Source organism: Felis catus, chromosome A1 (genome assembly GCF_018350175.1).
Source record: "Felis catus isolate Fca126 chromosome A1, F.catus_Fca126_mat1.0, whole genome shotgun sequence".
NCBI classification, from domain to species: Eukaryota; Metazoa; Chordata; class Mammalia; order Carnivora; family Felidae; genus Felis; species Felis catus.
Window position 1 is genome coordinate 73,548,165 of NC_058368.1, and position 23,240 is coordinate 73,571,404.

Below are 23,240 nucleotides of genomic sequence, written 5' to 3' on the forward strand. Positions count from 1 at the left end.
TTCCCCTTCCCGCTCATGCTCTGTCTCTCTCTGTCTCTCAAAAATGAATAAACGTTAAAAAAAAATTAAAAAAAAGTAAGTATGCATTATTGTGACAAAATAAACATTAAAAATGCAGTTGACCCTTAAACAATGCAGGGGTTAGGGCAGTCTAAAATCCACATATTATTTTTGACTCCCCCAAAACTTAACTACTAACAGTCTACCGTTGACCAGAAACCTTACCAATAAACAGTAGATGAACACATATTTTGTATGTAGTATTTTGTATGTATTATATGCTGTATTTTTACAATGAAGTAAGCTAGAGAACAAAGATGTTACTAAGAAATTCATTAAGAAAGAGAAAATACATTTATAGTTCTGCACTGAATTTATAAAGAAAAAATCTGTGTGTAAGTGCACAGTTTAAACCCACATCGTTCAAAGGTCACCTGTGTTAGTAAAATTGTTTACAAATCAGATGCAGGACAGTTGTTGGGATGAGCACTGGGTGTTACACATAGGGATGAATCCCTGGAACCTACTCCTGAAATCATTGTTGCACTCTATGCTAACTCAGGTGTAAATTAAAAAAAAAAAAGAAGAAAAAAAAATAACAACAAAACAAAAACCAAATCAGATGCACATATGAACGTTGAGACAGGTTATCATTTGCATGCGACTGGAACCGTAAAATGAAAGGCAATGTTTCTTTTCTAGTCTGCCACCTGTTACCCAAGAAGAAGCTTTACATATTTTGGGCTTTCAACCTCCATTTGAAGATATTAGGTTCGGCCCTTTCACTGGAAATACAACACTTATGAGGTATGAAGTCCTCACTTATAGACAATACCTTATTTCTAGTTCTGTGAAATAGCAGTGCTGTAGAAGTGGATTGTGGACCAGGTTTCCAGCTGCTGGGCCCCAACTGCTATGGATATGCCAAACTTGGGTGCTGCCCGAATTTCTCTGGAATGGCATTGATGTTATCTGTGCTATGGAAATATTGCTATGAGCACATTTTCTTGTCATTTGCAGATGGTTTAGACAAATTAATGACCACTTTCACGTAAAAGGATGCTCGTACGTTCTATATAAGCCTCATGGGAAGAATAAAACAGCCGGAGAAACTGGTAGGTAAACACATGGAAGATTTTTACACACACACACACACACACACACACACACACACACACACACACACACTTTAGGATCCATCACAGAGATTGGCTGATTTGATTAATGGGGCGTTCTGTAAACCCTGAACACGGTCTTTACTTTTATATGTCTTTATCCAAGGGGGAAATTGTAATAGAGATCTGTAGGGTGCTTTCCCATATACCGGTGAATATTTTTAATTGTCCTCCTCTTTGCATGTAGAACTTTTAGAGTTTTGAAACATGTCCTAAACACTGTTTCAACACATTATTTGTATTATTTGGGCCTGTGGGGTGTGTGTGTGTGTGTGTGTGTGTGTGTGTGTGTGTGTGCGTGCGCGCGCACGCGCATGCTGGTAAAAGTCTTTCAGGAAGAAACATGGAATTTGTAGCTCCTCTTCCTAAAAAAGAATGCCAAGATTGTAGAATATTTGATGTTAGGCCTACATAATAACATCTAATAACAGGACAATGGACTTTGAAAGTGACAAAGTTCCATGATAGAATAGTCTTGGCTATCACAGAGTAATTGATTTTTTTTTTTAACGTTTTATTTATTTTTGAGACAGAGAGAGACAGAGCATGAACGGGGGAGGGGCAGAGAGAGAGGGAGACACAGAATCAGAATCAGGCTCCAGGCTCTGAGCCGTCAGCCCAGAGCCTGACGCGGGGCTCGAACTCACGGACCGCGAGATCATGACCTGAGCTGAAGTCGGACGCTTAACTGACTGAGCCACCCAGGTACCCCAAGAGTAATTGATTTTAAGGATTGTTTAGTTATATGCTAGTTATATTTGACAGATTAACAAGAGAAAGCCAGTTTATGAATGCTTACAGCACAACTTGAGGTGGGAGAAACCTCACTGAAAAGTAACTCAGCGTGGTGGCTTAGGACAGCTTACTTACCCTCTGCAACAAAGAACAATTACCTTTGTAAAGAAGTGACAGGACAAAGGGAAGCCGTTTTCAGTGTCCCAGGACAGCAGACTGTGGGAAGGTTACATTTTTGGGAAGGCATTAATGGAGTAAGATTTGCTTGCATATTCCTCTGGTGCCATCTCTGGGCTAAGAGTCTGTCTCCAGTAAAAGAAAAATTTACATCCTGCCTTTAGGTTGGGAGGGGGAGGGTTGAGAGAGCTTTTCCTGCATTTGTGGCTTCTTAATTGCCTTCCGCTCAAAATAATTTTTATGTCAAAGAGGCATATTTTGGGTGACATATTCTGGTTTCCTTCCCTCTCCGTCCTGGGCAACCCCAGGCTTACTTCCTGCATCCTTCCTGCACCCATTGAAGTACCTTAAATTTTATGGGGCTTAGCAGAAACCCTCAGGACAAAAGCCTTCTTAAGATCTATTTTTATCTCTTTTTTAATCTCTGGAAGTGCATCAGTTACGTATTTTAACGATCTTTTCAATATTTTAACCAGTGTTTTTGTAATGTCATTGGCAGGGTGATGTAGGATATATGTATCACAGGGAAGATAAAATGATGTATCAGCTTAAAAACTTTGTGTTTTATATATTTGTGTTTATTTTCACATTTATGTATGTTTAGTTGTATGAAACAGTCCTAAACTCAGAATTATTTAGACAACAATATACCATGGATATTATCTTATTTCTGTGATTAATTTATGTATTCTGATCAACATCTGTTCCTTAAAACCAGATTTATTCATCGATATGCATATAGTAACTAAACCAAGCACTGTTTAACCAGGAGTAGTACTGGTTATGGATATATAGTTTTCCATATCATTTAGATTATTGGCTTAATTTTGAACTTGAAAAAAAAAATGTTTATTTTTGAGAGACAGAGAGAGCACGAGCTGGGGAGGGGCAGAGAGAACAGGACAGAGGAACCAAGGCAGGCTCTGTCCTGATAGCAGAGAGCCCAATGTGGGGCTCGAACTCATGAACCATGAGATCAAGACCCGAGCCAAAGTCAGATGCTTAACTGACTGAGCCACATCAGCACTGACAAGTAAGGAACATCTTTGGTAACCCTGGTGTTCCCTAATGTACTTTTTACTAATATTTAGTAATTTCTCCTTATTAGCCAGATGACACATTTCCTAAGAATGTATATATTTTTTGTTCTAGGAAAGAAACACCTTATACCTTATCTTTTCAAGTTAAAGGAAAATAATATTAATTATGTTGGTTCTAGATTTTTACCCTTGCCAGGTCTGTACTTTAGTTTATGGTGTTGATAGCTTATAATATCAGCCTGTAAAAAAAGATGTTTATCATGGCCATGATCATATGGTATATCACATTGACCACTGTCACCTTGCCCGTATGGTGTAAACTTTCGAAGGTAATTTCATTGAAATGAAGGGAATTTTTGATACATTTTACTATATATTATTATTTCTTAGTTTTTAAGCATTGGCTTTATAGTAGTAAAACCATCTTTTAGTGGGAATTTAGTTGTGCTAGGCACTGTACTGATTTACTTGCTTTAATTCCATATCAGTCCTGCACAGATGTGTCATTCCCCCTTTACTGATGAGGAAACTGAGATGTGCAGAAAGTTCAATAAACTGAACAGAGTTACACAGCTAGTGAGTGATATTTTTAGGTGTCAGATTAGGTCTCCTGGTTGCAGATCTCAAACCTAACCACTTGCTCCGTGGGTCCTAGTGTTGGCTGCTTTTAACGGTCCTTGCACATTTTAGAGCTATTATATGGCTAGTATTTTTTATAATTAACATACCTCATTTTCACCAACAAAATTATATACCAATAGAAATGTTACTGAACATTTTTTCTCCCAAATGCTCTATTTCTCCTTAGCACAAGGGTTTTGTTTCATTTTTAGATTGTTACATTTTTTTCTTTTTAAGAAAAGTATCTGTCAGGGGCAGCTGGGTGGCTCAGTCGATTAAGCATCCAACTTCAGCTCAGGTCAATGATCTCAGGGTTCACAAGTTTGAGCTTTGTGTCTGCATCAGGCTCTCTGCTGTCAGCAGGAGCCTGCTTGGATCCTCTGTCCTCCTCTCTCTCCACCCTCCCCCACTTGAGTGCTCTCTCTCTCTCTCTCTCTCTCTCTCTCTCCCTTAAAAATAAATAAGTAAATGTTTTTATTTTTTTTAAGTTTATTTATTTATTTAGAGAGAGACAGAGAAAGCACGAGCAGGGAAGGGGCAGAGAGAGAGGGAGAGAGGGAGAATCCCAAGCAGGCCCCGTGTGGTCAGTGCGCAGAGCCCAATGTGGGGCTCAAACTCATGCAACTGTGAGACCGTGACCTGAGCCAAAATCAAGAGTTGAATGCTTAACCAACTAAGCTGCCCAGGGCACCCCGAAAAAAAAATACATATTTTTTAAAAGCATCTGCCATGATGACTGTAATTGACATCAGTCTTACTGGAGTGTCATTGTCATCAAATAAGTGGGTTTGGGACGTTTGACTTTTTGTGAAGGAAAATGGATAATTTGGCCCTAAGACCTTTATGTTTATTTTCGCAAAATAAGTAGAATCATTTTCTGGCCCAAAAGATTTGAACAGTCATTTTCTCATTATTACAAAGTATAATAATGATTCTATTCATTAACCAGTAATTACTGATGTAAGCCAGCACCTCTTCTCTGGGACTCTGACTCTTCTCTGGGGACTGCACGTGTGTGACATGTGGCTTTTGCGACATGCATGCTCAATCCATAGAGTAGATATTAGTAGAGCTTAGTTTTTCTAAGTATGACAACAAACAGAAGTAAATGTTCTAGTATTTTGTTTCTGTGCCCCAAGAGGTCTTGTGTAACCACTTGGATGTGTCCGCACTATGAATCATTAACCTAGAGCAGCGATTGGCAGACCTTTTCTATAAATAAAGGAATAATTGATGGAGAGGATGTCACACATATGTGTCTGAGACAATGGAAAAATACCATAACACAGTTCTCAGGGTGGTGTCCCAAGACTGCATTATGAGGAGGGGCCCGGGAGACACCAGCCTGAGACTCAGGATTTCTTTTCTTGCTTCTTGCCTATGGATGAGAAGAGGATTTCATCAGAGAAGTTTGTAGATTCTTGTTGTATGAATATCAGCAAGCATCTAGATTGAGAGGCAGGTTCTATGCAGAGAAAGGTCAATAAAATTAAAGTAAATCAAGGGAATCATGAAGACTCAGAGGAATTATAATATGAAAGAAATGTGATATCAGAAAGAATATGATATCAAAGAAAATCTGAGTATAGCAGAAACATCAGCTATGTAAATTTAATCAAATTCCCAAATTAAGAAACGTCGTTATTTATTAATGGAATGTAAGAAAATACTAATAGGGCCCCGGAGACAGTTGGTTTAGGAACCACTCTTCTGGAATTTTAAGCAATTTTTGTCCAAATGTCCTGTCCACCTTTAAGATTTTATGCCATACTTTTATTAGAAACTCTCATTTGCAGATTTTTGAGGGTTTGTATTTTATTTATTTTATTTATTTTATTTCTTGGGTTCTTTATGACTTTTTTAATTTAATGATTCAATGTGTAGATTAACCAGTGCCCCTAATAATCTAGGCTGTGTGGCACTGGGCTGTACAGACATTTTTACCTGTATGTTTAAACTTCCTCCAACGTACACGAAGTCTTTTTCACTGAGGAGTGTTATAAACTACCTATTCACCTATTCCCCTGACCCAACCCCTTTTTCTTGGCATGGGGAGTAGGATTGCTGCCATTTCTTCAAATGAATTTTAATAATATATTTTCATGGTTTTATTTCTATTTTCATGTTCCAATATTTCATGTTCACATATTCATGTTCACATGTTCACATGTTCTATTTCATGTTCACAATACTCGACTCCTATTTCTTTTTCTTTTTTTAATTTTTTATTAAAATTTTTTTAATGTTTATTCATTTTGAGAGAGAGAGAGAGAGAGAGAGAGAGAGAGAGAGGGAAAGGGCAAGCAAGGGAGGGGCAGAGAGAGAGGGAGAGAGAGAATCCCAAGCAGGCTCCACACTGTCAGTGCAGAGCCCATTGTGGGGCTCGATCCCATGAACTGTGGTATCGTGACCTGAGCCAATATCAAGAATTGATGCTTAACTGACTGAGCCACCCAGGCACCCCTCTTTTTCTTTTTTTAAAATAAAGTTTATGTATTTATTTTGAGAGAGAGAAAGGTAGAGAGAGAGAGAATCCTAAGCAGGCTCTATGCTAACATCGCAGGACTCATCTCACAAACCATGAGATCATGACCTGAGCTGAAATCAAGAGTTGGACGCTCAGCTGACTGAGCCACCCGGGTGCCTCCCTGACTATTTCTTTTTCTGTGTGTATTTCCTGAAGGATAATTGATCCGCTTCCCACCGTGGAATTTTCTGGTCTTCCTTCTCAACAATCAGTTATCCTGCACAAACCCTGCTATATTGCTGAAACTTTCCCTGCCACTTAAGGTGCCACTTCTTAATTGCTATAGGACTGATTATTTGCATTTGTCATTGGCCATTTGGCATATGCAGCCTTACGTTTCATCTTTTTGACGTGTCTGTCCAGCTCCTTGACCGCAAGGACTGCCTTCGGTAGCCCTTTGAGTCCATATGTGGTACCCTGTGACCTCGCTCATGCCGCCCTAGAACTTCTGATTGTAGTCAGAGGGAGGGGCTTCTGTGTCAAGCAGAAGACCTTTCTGTTCTCCCTCTTTGTGGAAGAAAGAGTTCTAAAATTGGCTTTTCTCATTTGTCTCAGTGGACTGAGTAGTCTCATTTGTTCAGTAGTGAAAACCATTGTCACCGGTTGCTGTTCACTTGAAAAATACTTTGAAATGTATATTCTCTTTTTGTTTAAGTTATCCTGTAAGGACTGTTAGGCCTGTTTTCCTGGGTTCTAGGTTTCTTCGACTTTGTAACTCCCCAGTGTTTGCTGACCTGCTCATTTCCAGAGGTCCCTCAGTCAGTGGAAACTGAGCTCACTCATGGACTAAAAACATAATACAGGGATTTTGATACAATTAGCAGATTTAACTGTTGATATGAAGGGAAGTATTTTTTTTTCAGAGATGTAATTACTCATAATAAAACTCTGAGTAAGTTGTCAGCAACTAGTTCAAACTAGTGGTTCAGTTTTACCATTATATTACTATTATTATTCTTCAGATACCTTAAAACTCTTGGTTCACTTAGCTACCAACATTGATGCCTGGCAAACCTCGATTCATCTTATTTTGTAAGTTTATTTTGAGAGAGAGAGCACGCAGAGGGGAAGGGAAAAGTGAGAGAGAGAGAGAGAGAGACTGAGAATCCCAAGCAGGCCCTGAGCTGTCAGTTCAGAGCCTGATATGGGGCTTGAACTCACAAACCGTGAGATCATGACCTGAGCCAAAATCTGGATTCAGACGCTTAATCGACTGAGCCACCCAGGCGCCCCTTGATTAATTTTTAAAGATCAGCTAGCTTAACAGTTGTACTAATGTTCATGTATGTCATCTTTATTCTGGTATGTATCATAACTCATTAATTTTGCGTAACAGAGAATAGCTACCTCTGCCCTATCCCGATATTACTCACAGATACTCTCACTGTGGCCACTGCTATGAGCTTACTACAGAACCTTAGCACATCTCGGCTGGATGATGCATTAATATTCTGCTCTCCTCATCCACTGGTTTCTCCAATTCTTATTAGACAGTGTGGCAGGTAGATCTTTTCAAAGAGTAGTGCTAATAGATCCTTCTATTTTAGGAGCTCTCTAGTGCTTGCTTAAAGCATAAAATTGTTAGCATCACTCAAAGCCAATGCAGACTGGCCTGTCACTGCTGTCCTACATGAACCAGTTGTATTTATCTATTTATTTATTATTTTTTAAATGTTTTAAATGTTTGTTTCTGAGAGAGAGAAAGACAGAGACAGAGACACAGCCTGAGCAGGGGAGGTGCAGAGAGAGGGAGATACAGAATCTGAAGCAGGCTCCAGGCTCTGAGCTGTCAGCACAGAGCTGGATGCAGGGCTTGAAGCCACAAGCTGTGAGATCAGGACCTGAGCTGAAGTCAGATGCTTAACTGACTGAGCCACCCAGGTGCCCCTGAACCAGTTGTATTTAAAAGATGTCAAGGGAGGAAGAGTCTTGTAGGATGATATTATGTGCTGGGTTAAAGAATCTGGTTCTTGTTTTTATTTATTTTTTAAGGAATGGAGGATTTTTTTAAATGTTTATTTGAGAGAGTGCGAGAGAGAGCATGCACCTGTGCACATAAGCGGGGGAAGGGGGAGGGGGGAGGGGGACACAGGATCCAAAGCAGGCTCTGTGCTGATGGCAGAGAGCCTGAATTGGGACTCAAACTCACAAACCGTGAGATCATGACCTGAGCTGATGTTGGACGCTTAACCGACTGAGCCACCCAGGCACCCCCTGGTTCTTGTCTTTGAACGTGTAAAATACATTCTGATGTATTCTTCTAGACTTCTCTACAGTTTTCCTATAGATGATCAATCAACCTGTATAGAACAAATTCACGCTAAAGAAACAGAAAAAAACCAGACTGTTTATATATTAACTTACAGTGAGAGATATAATAAACCAAGGCACCGGAATTCTCTTGTCTGCAGCTCAGGAAATCTCCTCACCGTTCAGCTGGCCAGCTGATTCTCCTAGTTCTTTTCTTCTTCTGTGTGCCATACAGATCATGGTCCTGCACTTGGAAGTGATTGCTTTGTTACTTAAGTGTCAGATTTTTTTAGAAATTCTCTGGTCTAGGCTGAACATCGTTCTGAATTTAGTTTCCATCAGTAATACATTGATATTTCTTCTCCTGACTGGAAGTTACATCTTCAGATGACTACCTCAATGTAGTAAATACTGCATTTACTGTCTTTTTATTTCAGAGGGTGACATTTTTCTGACCTTGTCCTGAAATTCTTGGGGTGCTGTACGGTAGGCCTTGCTACGCTATCACACCCTAGATTCTAAAGTAGATGACTTGCTGTTCCCTAATTACATCCCTCCCCTGTAATGACTTTGTTTTTTCCTCATGCCCGTTCCTCTGTCCGGATTGCTGAAATCCTACCACTTGGTGAAGTTCTGTCTTGAATGTCCCCTTTCTTGATTCTTCAAACCTGATGTGCTCTTCCTCCTTTGAATTACAACCCTTTTCTGTGGCTCTGTCTTATCCCACTCTATATTAAGGTTACTCGTTTTATCTTCCCTCTGAGGGCAGCTTCAGGTGCTGTGTATCACTTGCCTTTTGTTTGCCTGCGGTTCCTGGTATACTTAGTAGGTGCACAGAAATTGCTTACTGAATTGAATTAAATGAAATTTTCCTTTAACTCTAGGCCAGTTCTCAGAATGCCAACATCAGCATCACCTGTGCAACTTGTTAGACATACTAATTCTTGGTCCCCGCTCCAGACCTGCTGGCTCAGACACTCTGGGGTTGGGTACCAGCCATCAGGTGTTTAACAAGTCCTGTGTGTCAAGCTTGAGAACTATTGCTGTCGTCTTTCTAAAGAGGCATTATCCAACCTCTTTTTCAAGAGCTGGGTCTTCCATTGATAGGAAATATGGTGATTTTCAGATTGTGCTCAGGTCAGCCATGGGAATTCTATGGTGGTGCCTTGGTGCAGGGTCGGGGGAGAACTTGGGATCTAGATTCCCTACTTCCTTTTTGGCCACAGCAACTTGCTTTTGGCCTTTTTTATGCACTAGTATGCCATGTCAACGTTCCTTGCACCAGGGTTCCATATGGAAAAAAGTCTGAAAATTACTGATCTAAATTAGAGGTCATCAAACTACAGTCCTTTTTGTAAATAAAGTTTGATTGGAACACAGCCATATCCATTTGCTTACACATTGCCTATGGCTGTTTCCATGCTACCATGGCAGAGTTGAGTAGTATGAGTAGTGCTCATGACCCACAAACCTCAAATATTTACTCTCTGGCCCTTTAAGAAAAAGCTTGCTAATCTAAATCAATCAGAACCTTGCGGTAAGGAGCAGAAACATCCCTGGCTAGCACTAAGCCCATAACCATTATGCTACAGAAGAAAAATCACCTCATGTCTTCTAGAAAATGAGGACATGGTCAAAGAGTGTTTACAGTGGACAAAAAGATGTGAAGGCTAATGAGAGCAAATTTTCTTAGTTATCTCATTTGCTTCTGAAATCCTGAATATATTCTAGGAAATTAGACTCATTACTATTCACAGGTGTTTTGTGTTACATTTGACTTAAAGAAGGATAATGTGAAATACTTAAAGATAGCCATTAAGAAGCTAAAATAAAAATTCTTTTCATTAAAACTTTTAGTCATTTCAGAAAATTTTTTATGGGGCATTTTCACAATTTTAAGAAAGGTTTGAAGAGTTTTTTCTAAACCAACTATGTGTGTCACCATCTTTTGTAATTATTATTATTTTTTTAAAAAAAATTTTTTTTTTTCAATGTTTATTTATTTTTGGGACAGAGAGAGACAGAGCATGAACGGGGGAGGGGCAGAGAAACAGGGAGTCACAGAATCGGAAACAGGCTCCAGGCTCCGAGCCATCAGCCCAGAGCCAGATGCGGGGCTCGAACTCATGGACCGTGAGATCGTGACCTGGCTGAAGTCGGACGCTTAACCGACTGCGCCACCCAGGCGCCCCAATCTTTTGTAATTATTGAATCTGTTAGGAGACTAAATGCATACATTTATGTTTGCTCACTATCCTAGAACCCATCTGTAATGAAGGAAGTGACATACTGACTCTCTTCTGAATTTTAGTTCTGATGGTTCTTCATTTAGAGCTGCCCTTGGGTGTCAGTTTTTAAATTGTCAGGGGAGATCAACCAAAATCTGCAGAAAGATTTATCATTTGTCATTATGAAATGGAGATTTTAGTGGAAAAGATCACCTTGCCATACAGGTACGTTCTGGTGCTTCTGGCCATGAAGTAAAATCTATGGGAAAGACCTACATGAAGCCTTGGAGAAAGAATTTAAGCCAGAAATGTTATTGTCTCCATGGAGCCCACAAATCGTGTGTATCTACAGGGGTAGGGTGGGGTCCTGCCTTCTTAGCTGTGCTACAGCTATTGACCTGCTGTTTTTAGTGGTCTCCAACCATCTCACTGGCCAGAAAGTCAATTAGAGAAACCACAAATTGCAAGCTTTCATCTACTTCACCTATTTTTAGGCTTTCCAGTTTTAATGGGCTATTTGTTCATGAATAATTTAGTTTCTTCCGGGAGATGCATGTTAATGAGACCTCAGTCAATGGCTTTAAATATTGAGTGCTGGTAAAAACTTATTGCTTATGATACTACTTTTGAAATTACTTCACAACTAATATAGCTGTGGGAACTATAAAAGAAGGAGTCTGTGGTATGATCAGCCTGTCCGAGAGATGTTCTTATCTCATTACTTGGCTTGAGAAACCTGTCCCTCCTGTTTGGGTAACTTTTGTAGAAACATTAAAGTGTGTATTAGCGGGGAAAGTCTGCATTTTTGGAGTCTGTGTACTATCTACCCATCAACATCAGTGCTCTTCAAACTGGGGACGTATACATTACTGGGGCTGTGTGAGATGACCACTGTGGAATGAGAAGAACATAATAGAATGTCATTATTTAAAAAAAATTTTTTTTAAAGTTTGTTCATCTTTGAAAGAGACAGAGAGAGCAGGCGAGCGTGAGTGGGGGAGGGGCAGAGAGAGAGGGAGACACAGAATCCAAAGCAGACTGCAGGCTCTGAGCTGTCTGCACAGAACCTGATGCGGAAGGGGGGGGGGGGTCGAACCCATAAACCGTGAGATCATGACCTGAGCTGAAGTCGGACATGTAACCAACTGAGCCACCCAGGCACCCCTATATTGTCAGTATTTTAATTTAATTTCAAAATTCCTACCTTTTGTATGTCTTCTATAAAGTCCTATTAGTACCATAGTATCCATAAACAAAAATGCTTCTCATGGGCATGTTGATTCAGAAATTTCCCGTGACAGATGTGCACAACCAGAAAAGTTGAGACGATTGTTGTACACACTAGGTGTTAGGTTTTATGTGGTAATTAAATTCTGTAGACAAGTAGGTGTTATTAGAAGAATTTGGTAAGCAAGGACGTATTTCAGGTCTTAAGTTTCCTATTCAGTTTATCTGAATTTCAGTCAAAAGGGTAAAACTGAAACTATATTCATATTTTTATGTATCTATAAATCTCCTTTTCCCCCAGCAATGTCAGTGTCTTCCAAGTCATGTCTTCCCTTCAGTCCTTAGCTAGTCATTTGCGTAAAGCGTCCACAGTGCTTTATGGTTCCTCAGTTTGTTTGCTTTTGTTTTGTGTAGCTTCTGGGGCCTTGTCGAAGTTAACTCATGGATTGAAAGACGAATCACTGGCTTATATCTATCATTGCCAAAATCATTATTTTTGTCCAATTGGCTTCGAAGCAACCCCTGTTAAAGCTAATAAAGCATTCAGGTAAGGATTTCCATATTTTATGTGGATAACTCACTGAGAGAAGCATTTCCATATTTTATGTGGGTAACTCACCAAAAAAAGAAAGCATTTAGGAAATATTTAGTCACTCAGAAATTGGAAGCCTTGATTATTTCTTTCATTTGCATCAAGTTAGACTCTGCTCTAAATATTTAGCTAGTTCTTTTGCAGAATTGCATTTCGTTAATTGGGCTTTTACATTATCCACTTAGATGCTGTTGTTCAGACTCGTGCAATGAAAGACATCTGAAAAACCACTTTTACCTTTATTACAAAATGATTGCAAAGGACTTCACGTATTATGTCATTGTGTTTTCATCCATTGTTCACATGGAAAATGAGGCGATCTTGTGTCAAAAAGTTGTCCCAACTGAGCACATTAAGAAGCATCTTCTTTCCTCCTAGTGAAAAATGTGGAATTTATCAGTGTTGTCCTGGGTGGGTAGCATCGGTCATTGAGGAGGAGGAGAGGGCAGCCCTCTTCTTTTGGTGAAGGCTGAAGGTCAGGCAGGGAGAACATGGCTTCCTCATCTGGGGATAGGATGGGTTCTTTGAGGCTGGAGGCCATGCAAGCATGAGTCCCTCTCAAGGCACTGTGGGGTTGGGGGATGCTGGGGCAGTATCCTGAGATCTGGGAGAACCAGGAAGCTGGACATTATAGTTTTGTGAATGAGGAACAAGAGGGAAAGTACTTGATCTCTCCGAATCCTAAAATGTTTTATTCATCTCTCTGGAGGTGAGGTATATTGTTTCTTCTATGGTTTCATCCTGAGGCTTCACTTTACTCCAGACATCTATCAAACATAAAACATGAAAAAGTAGGTAGTCCAACTTTGTACCCATTAGGGGAGAGTTCCACACCTCTACCTGTACCTAAGCATCACCTGAGATGCCTTTACAACTGTGCAAATCCCTCTAGATCTACTTGAATTTCCCGGAGTGGGATTTAGGCATCTGACTTTAGGGTTTCATTTTTAGGATGCCTTTTGAAAACTTCTAAATGTACAGTGAAAGGAGAGGAGTAGCTGAAGAATGCTTGTAGGATGCTAGGATTTTTTCTCTTTTTTTTTAGATTCTAAGAGGTGGTATATTTCATTTTTTTCTTTATCCCTAGATTTTATAATTGAGATCAAGACCTAAGTTTTATTTATGCTTTCTCTTTAATGGTCTTAAGAAGTTTGTTCAAGCTTAAACTCCAATTATCTATTCTAGTATTAATGAATGTCATCTTTGAATAACTTTAGTATATTTTTTATTAACATAGTAGAAGCAATATTTTCAAGGGAGTGAATGACCTTTATTAAGCCTACTTTTAATCTGTTTTATATTTAGCAGGGGTCCCCTCTCACCACAAGAAGTAGAGTATTGGATCTTAATTGGAGAATCAAGTAGAAAACATCCTGCTATTCACTGTAAAAAGTATGTTAACTTCCCTTATTCTCTTTAATTTAGGTAAGATTTACATATAGTGAAATGCACAGATCTTAATTGTATAATTAGGTGGAGTTTGATAAATGAATATACCTGTGTAATCATCACTGCAATCAAGATATGGAACATTTTCATTGTATTGAAAGTACCCTCATTCTCCTTTCCTGTCAGTCCCCATAGACAGCCTCTGCTCTGTCATGATGGGTTGCTTTGCATGTTCTTGAAATTCATGTAAATGGAGTCATAAAATATTCTTTCTTATCTGGCTTCTATCATTTAAGTAACCTTGTGAGATTCATCTACTTTGTCATGCATATCATGATTTTTTTTTTTTTTTTTTACTGCTGAGTGGTATTAACTAGTGTAAGTACCACGATTTTTTATCCATTTTTCTGTTGATGACCATTTGGATTATTTTGAGTTTGGTCTTATGTGGGTAAAGCTATTAGGAACGCTAATGTTTATATCGTTAGAAAATTTCTAGGTAACAGCTTCACTGAGATAAAATTCACATACCATAAGGTTCACCCTTTTAAAAATGTATACAATTCAGTGGATTTTCGTATATTCAGAGTTGAGCATCAACCACCACGATCTAATTCTAGGAACTAAAACCCCATACCCATTAGCAGTCACTCCCCAGCCCCTCCCCTCACTCCCTGGCAACACTGATCTACTTTCTATCTCTGTGCATTGGCCTGATATGGACATTTCCTATAAATGGAATCATACAATATGTGGACTTTTGTATCTTTTTTCACTTAGAGTAATGTTTTCAGTGTTCATCTGTGTTGTGGCATAGACCAGAACTTCATTCCTTGATATGGCCAAATAATTTTCTGCTGTATGGATCTGCCACATTTTATTGTGCAAGTTTTTGGAGGACATGTTTATATGTTTTCTTCCTCTTGGATAGGTATCTAGAATTGGGGTTGCTGATTATAGGATAGCTGTGTATTTAAGAAACTGGGAGAAAGTTCTCCAGTGGGGTTATGCCATTTTATACTCCTACAGGCAATGTATGGAGAACCCAACTTTTCTTCATATCTTCTCCAATATTTGATATTGTTATTTTGTTTTGTTTTTTTTTACTTATTTTTTTTTATTTTCCTGGCTTTATTGAGTTGTAATACACAAATACAATGTATATATTTAAAGTGTACCGTGTGCTGATTTGATCTACATTTTGTGAAATGGTTGCCACAATCAAGTGTCAATTAACATATCTATCAGCTTACGTAGTTACCTTTTCTGCCTATATGTGGTGAGAACACTTAAGATCTGCTCTCTCAGCAAGTTTCAAGTGTACCATACGGTATTATTAACTGTAGCCATTATGCTGTACAGATCTATAAGTTTGTTATGTTTTTTGATGGTATTGCAAATCGATACCATTTGCAATAAAAAATTTGTTTTCCAGTTTTATTGAGACATAATTGACACATATCGCTATATAAGTTAATGGTGTAGAGCATGATGGTTTGATTTACATATATTGTGAAATGATGACTACAGTAGGTTAACGAAAGAATTCTCCTTGTGATGAGTACTCTTAGGATCTACTCTCTTAACAACTTCCCTGTATGTCACACAGCAGTGTTCGCTATAATCACCATGTTGTATATTACATCCCTAGTACTTATTTATCCTATAACTGGAAGTTTGTACCTCTTGGCACCTTCCTTTAAAAAATTTCACTTCTGAATTAGTTTCTGGTAGTGTACAAAAATGCAATCTATTTTTCTACATAGGCCTTGAATCTTGCATTTTTATCAGACTCACTCACAATTCCAGTAATAGTTTTATAATCCAAAGTAATTTGCAATTGCTTTGTGTTTTCTATACAATCAATCATGTTATCTGTGAATAAACACATGTTAACTTTGAAATCTTTTGAAAACCCGACTCTAATTGAAAAGGAAATATGGGCTGTTTTTACTCTAGCCTGCAGGATGTCATTTAACGGGCTGAATAAATATGTATTTCATAATGAAAGTAGCCATTTTTTGAACTGAGAATCTTGGCAATAGTTGGTTAAGCAGACTTGTCATAAAAAAAGAATTAGGGCTTAGGATGTAGAACAATCTTGTTATGAAAGAATTATCGTTATGGTAATATTGTAGCAAATTGCTCATGTGAAAAGTTCCATTACAGTGGTATTTTGTACTTAGAGAAAAGTGTGCTTTATCCTTCCTTTTTCACTATAGGTGGGCAGATATTGTTACTGATCTCAATACTCAAAATCCAGAATATCTAGATATCCGACACTTAGAGAGGGGGCTGCAGTATCGAAAAACAAAGAAGGTAAGAACACCATTGTAGCTGAAGATATTTCCCAAGCCGACAAAAGGCACTGTTTTACTCAGTACTCCTTAGGTTGTAAATAACAGAAATCCAGTTCAGATTATCTCAGATAGAAGAGTGAAAATTATGTTCAGGAAAGAGGGGTATCTTTAGAATGAAAACACAAGGAGGATAGCCCGGAATCAGAAGGGACTGGGACCTGGTAAAAGAATGGTGGCAGGGGCCAAGTAGCTTCTCTGTCTCATTCTTCTGGGAGTTACATGTTGTTCTTATCTGTCTGAATATTTACTTTCTGAAGATCAAGAACTTCAACTTATGTCTCCCTTTCAGGTGAGCAGTCTAGATAGGGTGAGAGTGGCCTGCCCAGGCTCAGTCCCATAGTTTTGGCCCAGCTTGGGTCAGGTGTTCACTTCTGAGCCAAATGAACTGTGGCCATGAAGCAGAGTCATGTGTACAAACAAGGAGGCTTGGGGAGGTGCTCAGTGAAAGTAGATTGCATGGATTGAGTTGACATTCCACTGATATGGTCCTACTAACATCAAGAACATATAGGAGACAGGAAGAGGAATGATCTTGGTGTTTGGATTGGGCAGATGTGGATTGGGAAGCAGCAGTGTGTGTGACCAGTGGAGAGTCATATGGGTGGTGGGGGGTTGTTTTGGCTCCTGTGGGCATTGTTATATTTTTGTAAAGGCAGCTGGTCAAGAATGATGCAGGATAAGGTGATCTGATGGTATCTGAAAAGGGTAAGTACTGTTTTGAGGCAGGTGAAGGGGGAAAAATAAGGCAATTCATAGGAACCCACATTATTAGTATAATTAATTTCCTTTCACTTTCTTAACCCAACCTTTTTTTTTTTCTTCTCAGGTTGGGGGAAATTTGCATTGCATCATAGCATTCCAGAGACTTAATTGGCAACGATTTGGCCTTTGGAACTTTCCATTTGGAACCATTAGACAAGAATCACAACCTCCAACACATGCCCAGGGAATAGCCAAATCTGAGAGTGAAGATAATATCTCCAAGAAGCAGCATGGGCGCCTGGGCCGGTCTTTCAGTGCTAGTTTCCATCAGGACTCGGCATGGAAAAAGATGTCCAGTATCCATGAGAGAAGGAACAGTGGTTACCAGGGTTACAGTGATTATGATGGGAATGACTGACCATGTTGGGTATTGAACAACTTGTGTTATACACACGACTGCTCTATACAAGACTGCATTAAGACAGTAGAAGGTTTTATTAAGTCTACACTAAATAGGAACAGAGCTTGTGGTACAAAATATAACCTTGTAGTTCTCCAGTAAATAAGCTTGTATATGATTATGATGGGTGATTTCAGATATAGAAGCAGGTAAGCACAGATTATTGTCCTTTTAAAGAGTATATAAACATTATGGACAATTTCACAAAATCCAATAAAATTACATATAAACAAATCAAACACAAATTCACTTAATAGCATCATGATTTGAAATACTTAAGCATGAAGTGGTTTCTTATAACTCGATCGCCATACATTTGTTGCAGATAGTTTTATTCCTAAACTCAAGATAAAAGGTACCATCTGCCCTTTTAAAGAAAATTGGGGCTGTTGATTTCTAGCTTTCTCTCATGGTTAAAGCTCATTTAAAATTATTTAGCGAGTCTAGAATTCTTTTACTTGCAAGCAGCATCTTGCCTGCCTCATTTGTTTCCTGACTAACTTTTTCAGGATCCTCAATAAAGAGGCAAAGCAAAGACTCAAGAAACTGATCTTTTCTATTGGTGCATTGATTCGGGATATTCTTGGCTTTCTTGACTTGGTATGTTACCATCCAACATTGACAAGATCTTCAGGCCTTGAAAGACTTCTGTCTACGGTGAACCTTGTTTTGGGATAGAATAAAAGAAAAGTGGAATTCAAAGTTTCTATATCCAAGGTAATCTGTGAAATGAGATCTTCCAATATTTGACTGGTCCCTGAGTGTGGAGTCCTATGTTGTTAACAGCATTAAAGATGCATTAGGAATGCCATTGCCACTCAGAGGACAAATATCCATATTCCCAACTCTGAGCTGCTTCCTTTTTTAAGTCATACAATTAGCTGTTTGTAGTGAGTGTTAAATAGTTCAGAAAGAGTGGATTTCATGTATTTCAGCTCCTCTCTAGTTGATGTCAATTTTTCTTCTGCTGTCAGCCTGTGACATGTTCTTTCATTTCAGGGGCTGTTCATGACTCAAATCAGTAACTTGATTCTTACAAGGTGCTGAATATGTTGGTAACCATATTGCAATACACCTCAAGGAGAGGGTTCAGATTTTTATTTTTAAAATATTTTCATTTTCTTCTCTTTTGAATTTTATATCCATTTATCCACTCAGACATGCCTAGCCTACAGACAGGGATATATATTGTGAAATGGTCATTTTTCTGAAGAGAATATTTTGCGTGAAATGCAAAGGACTGAGAGATTTGTAGGTTGTTGATTTTGTTACTTCACACTGGAACTTTTAAGAAGTTTTCATCAAATAAAGTTTTGTTTTCTACTTTTAATAATGTGAATATTGTGAACCTTTCTTTTACATAGGGAGTACCCTTGGAATTCGGTTTGAAGCCCGTGACAATTCTGCCTAAGTAGTATAAGAAACCATCTTATATCTGATTTTTATAATCAATGAAACAATATACATTATGACTATAATTTTAGATTCCTGTAAGACTACATAATAGGAAGTAGAAAATTTAATTATATAAGCTTGGACCAAACAAAGTTGTCATTTTTGTAGGTCAAACATGGTTGAATATCAGCAGTTTCATAGAGTTTAATGAAATATTTAAGAGATGAGGTAGATAGGAGGAACCAAGAGGAAAGGAGACAAGTGCAACATGGAGAATACAGTGACACCTAGGAAAAGAGGATGAGTTTATACAGATTGCCTATTGGCCATAAATAATTTTAGAAAAGTCTTGATATATAGGATTACTTAATAACTTGATATACAAGTTTGGTAGTTATTAAGAGCATAGTAAGGTTTACAGAGACTAATTTTCCAAAAACTATATGGAAGTTACTGTACACTTCTCTTTCAAGATTAGTAACACTCCTGTCCTATTTGATTTATTGGTCATCTCTTCCTAGGAGTCTCCATAGAAGCACTGAAGGCTCAAATACTGGCTTTATACTTGCTAGCTGTATCACGTAGGGGAAGTTAAGATGAATATTTCTGTGTTTATTTCCTCATTGGTAATATGGGGATAATATCATCTATTTTACAAATTGTTTTGAAGAATAAATAAGTTAATGCACGTACAGTGTTTAGAACAGTGATTTGTAGATAGTCCTTGCTATCATTTCTCCAAAAGATGTGTATTTTACTGCTCAGAATGTTGATAGTGAGCCCTTTAAGCAGCATCTAAAGGAACCAATTCACTGTAAGTCAAATATACACCCCTTAGTTCCTGTTCCTTCAAAAGAATATTTTGTACTCAAGAAATGTTGCTCTGGTTTTAAAAGCACTTCTAATACTCAAATGCCTTCATTGGGTATTTGTTTTTACTCAGCTCTTAGGCATAAAAAATGTTCATTTAGATCAAATCCTGAAACTGTTCCTTTCCCTACTACTGTGTCCCATCTTTAGGCCAAGCTGGTGCAGCAGCAAAAACACTTCCAAATTTTCCTTTTCCCAGACACCTAACAGAGCTCAGGCAAGTTGCTCTGTGAGCCATCACAGTTTGTACATTAGTTTTACCCGTAGCATATTTTCCTTCAATCATTAATTTAACACACTAATTTTATTTTCAATTCTTTTTTTAAGTTTGTTTTGAGAGAGAGCGCGCGTGCACATGCATGAGTGGGGGAGGAGTGGTGAGAGAGAGGGAGAGAGATCCCCAGCAGGCTCCACGTGGGTCCCGGGCTGGGTCCATTTCAGGAACTATGAGATCATGACCTGAGCCAGGATCAAGTTGGACACTTAACCGACTGAGCTACCCAGGCCGCCCTCAACAAACTAATTTGAGCACTATGACCCCTTAGGTGTTTCATATTAAATCACTGACCTCAGAACAACCCCAGGGAGGTGGCATCTCCACTTTATTCAGACTCTCATTGGTGAAGAAACTCACTTAGGATCATATGGTGTCTTCTACCATACAGACTGGGTGGCTTAAATAACACATTTATTTTCTCACAGTTCTGGAGGCTGGAAGTCCAAGATCAAGGTGTTGACAGGTTTGGTTTTTCCCGAGCCTTTCTCTTTGGCTTGCAGATGGCCACCTTCTAGCTGTGTCCTCACATGGTCCTCCCCACTGTGCACATCCCTGGCGTCTCTCTGTGTGCCCCAAATTTCCTCTGATAAGGACGCCAGTCAGATTGGATTAGGTTTACCCTCACAACCTCATTTTAACTTTTAACTTTAACCTTTAAAAGGCCCCATCTCCAAATAGAGTCACATTCTGAGGTGCTGGCTGGGGTTTAGGGCTTTAACATCCAAATTTTAGAGGTGCACACAACTCAGCCCACAAACACAGGGCTCTTGTGTGGCTCACTCAGGATTTGGACCAAAGGCTGCCAGGCTTGCGGGGAAATTCTCTTTCAGGGGGTGCAAGATGTACTGGAGAGCTTTAGATTAGAGGCCGACAGAGGTCATTTAGGGGGGTATTTATGGAATCCCTAAGTGTTGGGAGTGGGGCTCTAACAGTCAACAAGATAATTCTTGGTTTCAATAAGTTTATAATCTACGTTGCAGGTGGGGAGAGGGGGGAACAAAAATAGAATAGGCAATTACATTAACCTCTGTAAAATACAAGTAGGAACAATTTGTGGGGATTATTCCACACATGGAGGAAATGCAAAAAACAAAAAAAAAACCCAACACTTTGGGAAGTGGTTTTGCTAAAAACCAATTTTTGATAGTTTTGTCCTAAAGTTGGTATTAAGAGTTTGCAGAAGTGGCGGCCGGTGTGGGGGGGGGGCGGGGAATGGTGCGGAAAAACCACATGGAAATCAATGACCTCAGCGCACAGTTTCAACATCTGGCTGCGACAGAACGCCAGCGTGGAGCAAGCTCGGGAATGACAGGACACAAACACGGAGGCTGCACCGCCCCCTCGCTTCCGGAAGGAAAAGGCGCAGCGACTATACGTAGAGCTGTGAGGCGGCACTTCCGCCCTGAGCAGCTGTTAAATGGAAGCGGAGACCCGTCCGCCTAACCCATTTTGTGTGGGTTTAAGCGTTAACTCTACGGGACAGTAGGTTTTGGGGACCCCCTGGCTGTTTCGTCTGCGTAGTCCCCTCAGTGCTCTTCCGCTAAGAGGGCACACATTTGGGCCAAATCTTAGGAGAGAGGAGGACTGGCGCCTCGCTGACGCCGGCCATTCTCTGGGCTCCCGCCTTTCTTCCGTGAGGCAGTGTCAGCCGCCAGGAAGTGCCGTTTTCGCCGGTGCCGGTTTTCCCTGGAAACCCTGTATTATTTTCCATCTTCCCTGGGTGGGAGCAGGGGGAGCTCCGCCCGAGCCCCTGCGGTGGTGCAGGCTGTGGTAGGATCGGAATAGAAGGTCTCCCGCGACCCCGCCGCCGAGTGTCGCTGGAGCCTCATGGGGGTCCAGGGGCTCTGGAAGCTGCTGGAGTGCTCCGGGCGGCAAGTGAGCCCGGAGACGCTGGAAGGGAAGATCCTCGCCGTGGGTATCCTTAACGCATCGTCGGTTCTCGGGTGCAGGGACCCGCGTCAGGCAGTTACTCCCGGCTCCCTTTTTTGGGCCCAGCGTGGTGTTGGCAGGGCGACGGTCTCCCGCGGGGTAGCAGTGGCATCTCCTTCGCGACGTTTTTTCTTCAAGTGTCTGCTTTCCCCCGCTTTGCAGGAGTGCCACGCTGGGCTGCAGTCCTCTGGTTTTATTACTTAGGGGCAGTGCTTTCCTCCTCTCGTCTGCAAAGTGGAGGTAGTAATAGTATCTGCACGCGGGGTTGGTATGAGGAGTAAAGGGGTTATTTAAGTGAAAGCTTAGTTAATATTGTAAAGGTTAAAAGCATCGGTCGGCTTGGGGGTCAGCGTGGAGTTAAATGAGGCGGACTTCCTACCCGTAGTGTTGCTCGCGGGTCCTGAGCCCTGCTCCACTGCTCCACTTACGCGTATTAGAGAGAACAAGGATAGTGTGGACAGGTGTTTGACCTTTTTTTCTTTTTCAAAAGTAACTTTTACAATTTTTTATTATGAGTTTTGGACCAGGGAATTCATGTAGTACAACAGTGAAAAGATTTCAAAAGGTACACAGTGGCCTTTTTTTTTTTTTTTTTTTTTAAGCCTCCCGGCCTCTGTGATAGGCTTTTAAAAGATTGTCGTTTGTGCATATGTCTGGCTGGTTTTGTGTGTGTCTTTGAAATTAAGTGTTTTTCTGCTTTATCAAAACCTGTGAATGCTGTTTCTGAAGTTTTGGTCTTTTTGTAAGTTAAGCATCCTTCTCTCCCTCCTCCTCCTCCTTCACCTTTGAGTGGCTGTTCTGGAAGCTGGTGGTATCTTGTGCCAGTCCCTAGGTGGGCACAGGAGCTGTAATCTAGGAGGACAAGAGTCCTGCAAATACTTGCTGTCGGCGGTAAATGCAGGATACTTTGTATCGGGAAAGGGAGAGTCTGTTGTTGTTTTAAAGCAACGCGCTATTGCTGCCCTCTAGTGGTTCTTCACTGCTTTCTAAAGATTTTCTTCATAGAACTCTATGGGAAGGAAAGCAGTTTTTGGTGACAGGAACCCTTCAAACTTCAGCAAAGACTTAGGCATTTTATGTGGCAGCCTCTATGAAGAATTGATGATTTGTAAACTCACTGAGCTGACGCATGAAGTTCAGCATTCTGATTTTCTGGGAAAATCAAAGTAAGGAAGATAAAGCATTTAATTTAGAATTCAGGTGACCTGTGTTTTAGATGACTCGGGAGCTTTTTTGGGACATGAAATAATTTTCATGAGGTTATTAAGTTTGTCTGAAAGAACAAA

The 23,240-nt window shown here is 39.9% G+C and overlaps 1 protein-coding gene across 4 annotated transcripts in view; it reads left to right on the plus strand.

Moving 5' to 3' along the window:
- Positions 1 to 23,240, plus strand: part of LOC101085685 (basic immunoglobulin-like variable motif-containing protein) — a 77,783-nt gene that overhangs the window by 24,401 nt on the left and 30,142 nt on the right. For 2 of the 4 annotated variants that reach the window (XM_011280818.4, XM_023253052.2), the window contains exons 5-10: positions 703 to 807; positions 1,021 to 1,115; positions 12,395 to 12,527; positions 13,878 to 13,964; positions 16,184 to 16,280; positions 17,148 to 18,813. In XM_011280818.4, coding sequence (XP_011279120.1) covers positions 703 to 807; positions 1,021 to 1,115; positions 12,395 to 12,527; positions 13,878 to 13,964; positions 16,184 to 16,280; positions 17,148 to 17,441 — 811 coding nt within the window. In that variant the 3' untranslated portion in view covers positions 17,442 to 18,813. Of the gene's footprint in view, positions 1 to 702; positions 808 to 1,020; positions 1,116 to 12,394; positions 12,528 to 13,877; positions 13,965 to 16,183; positions 16,281 to 17,147; positions 18,814 to 21,405; positions 21,941 to 23,240 lie in introns of those variants that run through there. The other 2 variants (XM_023253054.2, XM_011280813.4) reach the window with 2 other exon arrangements.